Source organism: Solanum tuberosum, unplaced genomic scaffold (genome assembly GCF_000226075.1).
Source record: "Solanum tuberosum cultivar DM 1-3 516 R44 unplaced genomic scaffold, SolTub_3.0 scf00062, whole genome shotgun sequence".
In the NCBI taxonomy this organism is placed as follows: Eukaryota; Viridiplantae; Streptophyta; class Magnoliopsida; order Solanales; family Solanaceae; genus Solanum; species Solanum tuberosum.
In genome coordinates this window covers 1154759-1162779 of record NW_006238987.1, presented here as the reverse complement: position 1 = coordinate 1162779, position 8021 = coordinate 1154759, and the positions used below count along the sequence as shown (strand labels likewise).

At 34.0% G+C, this 8021-nt stretch overlaps 2 protein-coding genes across 2 annotated transcripts; one reads left to right on the top strand and one right to left on the bottom strand.

Moving 5' to 3' along the window:
• Positions 1-414: 414 nt before the first annotated feature.
• Positions 415-2200, top strand: LOC102604704 (protein ASC1). The gene is made up of 6 exons (XM_006345018.2): positions 415-675; positions 838-1064; positions 1153-1308; positions 1393-1578; positions 1669-1853; positions 1942-2200. Exons 1-6 carry the CDS (start codon positions 544-546, stop codon positions 1971-1973), a joined length of 918 nt encoding a protein of 305 aa, XP_006345080.1. The 5' UTR covers positions 415-543; the 3' UTR covers positions 1974-2200.
• Positions 2201-2351: 151 nt separating this feature from the next.
• On the bottom strand, positions 2352-5983 carry LOC102604374 (serine/threonine-protein kinase 16-like). The gene is made up of 6 exons (XM_006345017.2): positions 5459-5983; positions 4654-4796; positions 3833-3976; positions 3526-3711; positions 3274-3398; positions 2352-2737 (listed from the first exon to the last, which is right to left on the bottom strand). Exons 1-6 carry the CDS (start codon positions 5661-5663, stop codon positions 2512-2514), a joined length of 1029 nt encoding a protein of 342 aa, XP_006345079.1. The 5' UTR covers positions 5664-5983; the 3' UTR covers positions 2352-2511.
• Positions 5984-8021: the final 2038 nt, after the last annotated feature.

Below are 8021 nucleotides of genomic sequence, written 5' to 3'. Positions count from 1 at the left end.
CTAACATCATGTACAATTGAGTTTGAGAAAGCCTCATCCGAGAGATCTTATTCAATCAAAAAAAAGAAAATCTAGTTAATCTGAAAGTTATTTCGTTCAAACATGTAGAAATATATATAAAATCAGCATGATCAAACATATTCGAGGGGCATGTATTATTAGGTTTTGCTTAGAAAGAAATGTTTGACAGTTGGGATGTTAAAGGAGAAAGAAATGTTTGACAGTTGGGATGTTAAAGGAGTCTTTTCCTATCAATTATGTCGTGATTCTTGTCCTTTCCACCCAATTACGACTAAAAGTTAGTACTACTTAATTTTTTATTCAAAGGAGTCGACCCGCCAAATTTGATTTTTCTACTAAAAATTATTCAATCGAAACTTCCAGGACATATCTTCAGAGAGAATCATGGCTTTTGCTACAAAATCATCACCTCGCTCTTTACAACCTAACAATTCGAACATTTGTTCTGTAATTCATTCAAACTACAACAACGGAAGAAGAAGAAAAAGTTAATCTCAACAGATTTTTAAAAAGAAGCCAGAGATGAAAAACCTGTATCACGCCGTTGATTGGGAGAAAGAGTCTTTCCCTGAGTACCAGGATTTGAAATTTCTCATATTTTTCGCTTTCTTCTTCCCCGTTCTTCGATTCATACTTGACAGATTTGTTTTCGAGGTAAACAAAAATCTCGAGTTTCTCTTAGTAGCTCAGTTGGTTGGCTAACCGAACTGATTTTGATTAATTTTTTTCCCAGTTTTCTTCTCCCCTCTGTTTTTTTTCTTTTTGAAATTTGAGATTGATTTGGATGCGGGCTTATATTGTTTACTCTGATGCTAGGCATTGGCTAAGCGCATGATTTTTGGAAAGAACGCAGTTGTAAATATCAACGGTCGTGAAGAGAGGAAGAAGATCAACAAATTCAAAGAGTCAGCATGGAAATTTGTATATTTTCTATCTGCTGAGCTACTTGCACTATCTGTGACTTGTAATGAGCCTTGGTTCACAGATAGTCGGTATTTCTGGGCAGGACCTGGAGATCTGGTTTGGCCTAATCTGAAAATGAAGTAAGGTTCTTCTCATTTTTGAAGATTTTGTATTGATATCTAAATCAGGAACAGAGTGTTTATAACCTGGTTAATTCGAATTTGGCAGATTAAAGCTGAAATTGTTGTACATGTATGCTGGAGGATTCTACTTGTACTCCATATTCGCAACGCTTTATTGGGAAACAAGACGCTCAGATTTTGCTGCTCAAATAATTCATCATTTAGCAACAGTATCACTCATTGTGTTGTCTTATGTATACGGGTACAGCCATTTTCTCAGCTGTTATTTTGCAGAAAAGTGTTTGTGTGAGTGAGTTTTGAAGAATCTGAACCTTCTGTTTTGCAGGTTTGCGCGTATTGGATCAGTGGTTCTAGCACTTCATGACGGAAGTGATGTATTCATGGAAATTGCAAAGATATCGAAATACAGTGGCTTTGATTTGATTGCTGATATTTTCTTCTCTCTTTTCGCGTTGGTTTTTACATCACTTCGTATAATCTGCTATCCCTTCTGGATAATCCGAAGCACATGGTGAGTTCACTACCAACTACAATCACAGTAAGCTTGTTTTCTGTTAGTTCATTGTTTCTAAGATTCGTTATTTCTTTCAACTTTGTGCAGCTACGAACTTCCTTTTGTACTGGATATGGAGAAGGAACGGACTACTGGTATCATACTTTACTTTGTTTTCAATGCATTGCTGATATGCTTGCTGGTTCTTCACCTCTTTTGGTTCCAAATCATACTGCGGATGGTTAAGAACCAAATCCTATCAAGAGGCCACATTACTGATGATGTTCGAGAAGGTAAAAGAATCATCTGTTTCATTGATCATATATACTTCCAGCATGATAGCTTGTGATCTTACACTGCATTTTTGTTTATGATCTGCAGATTCTGAATCTGATGATGAGCACGAAGACTGATCCTTCAGTAGCTAAGATCAAAAGTACGATTTATGGTCCAGGCTGATGTTTGAAGCATTCAAATATTTTATATTTCTTGTAAAGGCAGCATTAATTGATGTTGATGAACAAATTAAACATAGGGAATTATAGCGAAATTCTTTATTCTGGGTTCCATTCATGAGTATTTGCCTGTATGTATAAGAAAAAATTTACACAGTTGGAAATATGTATATATTGAAATGCTCTTTGGATGAACTGTCAATTTAATTCGTTTCAATCGCTTCACCTCTTAAGTCTAAATTAAGTCTAAACAGCTAAATATTTCACCATTGACCAACTATAAACAATAATTTTAAAGAAAGAACATATGATTGGCAAAGCCTCTTGCCACAAATATAACCTAAACAAGAGCAAAATATTGCTGCTTCTCTTACATTTCAACAGGGAAAAGTCAAGAATGAATAGTAACTTTGCAGTAAATTATGTAATATAAGCTAAAATGATGCTATAAGATGATTCATCTGTAAACTAACCCCACAAATCTTGTCCTATCTTTTCAATGGGAGAATTTTGAGATCAATTTGTCAACATGAATTATGATATCATCTATGCGAGGTCGAACTGTCCCCTGAGGCTGAAGCATCCATGTCACGAATTGGTGAAGGGCTTCTGGATATGGAGGTTTAGGCCCGGCTGGCCACTTTATCTGTGCATTTACAATAGCCAACTGTAGACTTCCACCAGATTCCCCAAGCGCGTATTCAAAGGGAGATACTCCATACCTGCAATAGAGATAATATAAATATTCGGTTACTTCTTCTTGATATACACCACACGGAAACCACTTTCATGGTCAAGAGATGTCACCACCTTTGAAATGCCAATGGTAGGAGACAACTTAATTAATTTGTCTCGGAAAGAAAATAAAACCTGAAAATTGATGAAAATTAAACTAGGTCTCTGTTAAGATAAAAAGTACTGCCATGATTAGTAGTCTCAGTGGAAATTGGAAAAAGTAGGGAGCTCTATTTGTAGTGTAAGACCAACCCCTTTTAAGTTATACTTAACAAAACTTGTTATCTACTACCTGATTTTCTCATCTATTTATACTTCAGAATCAGCTCCGAGTACTACAGAATAGTACAAGCACCAAAATACTAGTGCTACGTACATGCGCAACAGGTGCAAGAAATAGGATAGTCGAATCAACTTTGGAGAATCTTGACGCAACTATCAGCTATGTACTGGACAAAGGATTTTCTTTCGCTTCTACAGAGAGCTAGCTTCAAATATTAAAAAGAATTGAGAGGATTCTTACATTATTGCATATAATGTACAGCCTAATGACCAGATATCAGTTCTTTCATCAATATCACATTGGCTTGGGCAATCCCATAATTCAGGTGCTCGGAAGGGCGCGGAAACATGCTCAGCTGCCCATTCCTGTAAAAACAATAGCATAGGAGAAAACATTCAGCACAGACATGTTCAAAAGAAGGAACTTGATTGAAGTTTACAGGCATATGAATTAGCAGAAAGTATGAATACAATTAAAAAAGAAATCAAGTACCTGCAGCTGCAATGCCTCTTGACGAGAGCGGATTTGCTTTCTTGCAGGACGTGTACTTCCAAAGTCCATTAATACTGCAAGAGGTGGCTGTTCTTTGCTATGAGTTAGCAGGACATTACCAGGTTTGACATCATTATGTGCATAAGGAGGATCAAAGCTATGCATATGCTTGAGTCCTGCACAAAGCTGCATAACATTGTTTCTTAAAATACATTTCTAGGCTCCAGAATTGATTTTGTCCTCCCCTTGTATTTTCTCAAAAATCCATGAAAATGCAGTTTTGCAAAAATATTGGTCCTTAATTCACCTGACGAAATATTTGAAGAACGTCCGAAGTGGAAAAGAATTCCTTCTTAGCTTTCATGGCAGTGGCATTATCTAGTAATGTCCCATCCAAATGTACTGGAAACAACAAGTAAGCTTCATGCTTCCAGGACTGATCTGGCCCGGCCTATCCAACAGAGTAAGATATTTAGATAGAATGTAATGGAAATAGAACATGTGGTAGAGGAAAGGGTACAAGGAAGACGCAAATCAACAGGGACATAATATGCAGTACAGCTATAAAAGCCCATAACATGATTATAAATAGCCTTTTCATAAATGACAACTGAGAGTTGCTCAAACTCCATGTTCAATAAGCAGAGAGTGTTGGAAGAGCAATACCTCATCACTTCCTGTGATTATTTGCCATTCTCCTCCACCACACTCCTCCCCCAAAAAAAACCACAAAAGAAGAAAAGGAAAAAGAAGAAGAGTTGTGTTTCTCAAGAAGAAAAGTATTACAGAGATAACTTTGTTTGACACTCCACATGATCGTTCAAGCTTTGGTATTTTTAGAATTCTCACATCACTTTAAGACTGAACAGTGTGCAATATCTTTTAAGAGAGGATTCAGATCCTCAAAGTACACCTAAGAGCTCCTGGAATGGTAATGGATAAGATAAACCTATCATGGATGATACCACAGTCCCAATTTAATTTTCCACCACCTAATTGTGCAAAACACTCTTGTTTACACTTCACACAGAGCCTAGACATGGACATCACTCATCAGTGTATTACTAAAGAGATCAAAACACAGAGCTTATGGGGAAGGGGGGGAGGCAAGGTGATTGCAGCAACTACCTTGACTGCAATGATAGCATGATCAAGCAGAGGAAGCAGATTGGGATGAGTAAATAAAGATGAAACACGGATCTCCTCTTTAACCAACTCCAACTGTTCGCTGTTCTGAATAAGAACCTTCTTCATGGCATAAGTTCCATCATCTGGACATACAGAGAGTTTTCAATAATTTTTTTACATAATAAAAGAAATGACTACAATGATTGTACACCAAGTTCAAAGACAACTTATTCTTTGCACTTCTCCAAAGAGAAAGATTCCGTTAATCAGATTAGAGTGGGCTAATAAACCACCAAAGTCTATTCCAGTGGAAATGTAAGTAGAAATGGTAAGGAAACCAAGCAGAGAAAGAAAAAAAAGAAATAAGAAACCCAAGAGCTCCTAAGTTTAGGCAAGGTCACTGCAGCAAACTATACAATTGCACGGGAAAGAAGCACATTCTAGAGTACAATACCTCCAAACTCCAGTAAATAGAAACTTGAGCAATCTTTGCCAATTCTAACATCATAGAATTATCAAAATCCGAAATTTGAAGATGATTAACCTTTACATATACAATAATACAAATAATATTCCGATCCAATAAAACAAAAATAGAAAAGCATTGGATGGTGGGAAGGCACAGCAATCAAGAGCAAACATCCCAACCCCAGCAACTCCTCACAATTGAAAGATCATATAAGCAATTAAGATTGACTCTAATTATTAGTAACAAAAATCAAAACAAATGCATACAATTGGAGAAAAGGAACAAAATGGCTGAACCAACTGTTAGTCATGATTAGCAGGGAGAGAAAAAAATTACCAGATATATGAGAAGAATCCTTAAATTTCTTGGAAACGCCAGGATTAGAAGGGTCAGATATCACCTCCTTGACAAGGAAAACGTATGCGAAACCACCCTCGCCAAGCTGCCTGACAATTCTGAATCGGTTCTCATTGATCCAAACATCGCCACCACCATTTACGGCGTCGTATAGAGCATTCAAACCGGAAAACGAGCAGCCCATCTTCTGATCAAATGGTCAGCTCCCTCTTTACTCTTCAGTCTTAGATCTTACACTCTCTCTCTCTCTCTCTCTTTGATATATTTCCGTTTTCTTCTTTCTCACTCTCGGATCCGTCTCATGTGTGCGTATGGATTGAGTTCAAATTACTTTACTTTACTTATCCAACCCCCGGTTGACTTGCAAAAGGTGAAATGTGAATCCCCTTCTACGTTATACTACGGACTAATAAATTCACTTGTCTGTTTTCTCCTTGCAACATGTAATGTCGGTGGGCTTTGGGCGAGGGTAAAGATGTCAAGTCTAGGTGAACTTTCGTATCAGTGATTGAGCTCAACCCATACCCGCCCCATTGACATCCATGACGGAAAACTAGCTGAGTTTTATATGCAAAGCTAAGTGACATATGCAAAACTCTTTCAATCTTAATCATAAATAATCAATCTATATAGTGCAAAATTCATTAATTTCCATCTCTGGATGATTTCATTTCATTCTATATACAAGAGTCAAGAAAAATATTAACAAATTGTTAGTTCTAAAATGATTCTCCACCTTTATGGTTACAAAGAGAATCATAAAGATGACAAACCAAAATAATTTATCCAAAATAAACAAAAATATGCTTTGACATATTAGCCTTACTTGCTAATTAAAAGTAATATATGAAATTATATTTGGAAAGATAATGCACCTCAAATCTTAAAAATATTGTAACATATCTGCCACTAATTCTCTAACCCAAGATGACTACAAAATAACACACAATTTTAGTGTGATTTTATAGTGTTAATATAACCTTCTACGTTAAATAATTAAAGGTTATGAATATGAAAGACTTGAGAGGTTATGAATATAAAAGGTTTGGGAGTTATGAATATTATTAATACTAATTTAAGAATAGAATTTATATAATTGAAGAGGTATACATTTAAGAAGATGATTTTGCAAGAAAAAAATAATTGAAAGAAACAAGAAAAAATGTCAAGAAAAAGAGAAAAATAAATAAATATGAATGAAGGTCATAGAAATGTGTATATATATATATATTGAAATACATTTACATGATTAAATGCTAATTATGAATATCTCTTTTAAAAAGTTATTCAACTTTGATTCTTGACTCAATTTCTTTTTATCCAACCCAACTGAACAAAGATAAAAAATTGCATACCCATCTAGTTTTCGACTCCGTGAAATTTTCTAACTCCCATAAACAAAAACTAAAAAATCTTGAACCAAAAGTGGAGTTAATTTCTTACTCAACTAAGGTTAGTTCACTCACAAAAAAATATTCTTCATTTATAAGTAACTCAAAAATTATTCAACTATTGACATTTCATCTATAAAATTGCTGAATCATTTAATGTGATTTTTTCATTGAATTTTGGTGATATGAAAATTTTATTTAAGCCAATTTTTTTAAGAAATAAGAAACTTAAGAAGGTGTTTGACCATCATTTTTTTTTTTACTTTTTTGGGGACTAAACTTTGAAAAATGTGTTTAGCCATAAAAGTTCGTAATCCAATAAGAATTTTTGTGAATTTGAAAAATTAAAAAAAATATAATTTTCACTCCAAAGTATTGATAGATAGTAAAATGCAACTCTAATTTGTATTTATGACAAAACAAAACTGGTCCAACTTTCAAATGATTTATTTTTCACTTGTTAACCAAAATTATTCTTTCAAATTTCACGATAAAATATGGACAAACATCTGATTAGTCATTTTTCAATCAAATGGTGGATCATCGCCTTCCACTGTAAAAACACATTTTGAAATGCATCTCTTTCATTATTATTATTTTTTTTTAAAACTTTTTTGAGTTTACATGAAGAAAGAAAAAGAAAAGACAAAAAAAATAAAAATACTGAAGAGAGCCTCGTTAATTGGGAAATATTTGTTCAATAAAAATTTTAAAAACTATAAGTTGGTTATGTTTGTGTATTTTAAAGTGAAAGCATTTTCAACTGTACGATTTTTTTTTTTATGTCGAAGCATAATTAGTTCAAATAATAATTTGTGAAATTGAAAATTGAAAATATTTAAACTTTAAATATATTGTTCTTCAAAATAAACTAAAATGATACTTATCCATGGCACAACTACTACACTCGCTTGGATAAATTTTACATCAAAATTAATATTTTAATTTGAAATAATTATGTCATTTGAACTTTAAAGTCCAAATTCCAAGCTCGGTACTTCGCAAACGAATTTCCATATCCAAGCTAAAAATATTAAGAATCATTTAATTCACGTATTAATTACACGAAAATTATAATGCATAAATTGTTTATACATTGAATAATAATGTGAGTACAACTAGGGAATGCATAATAATGTATGAACCACTTG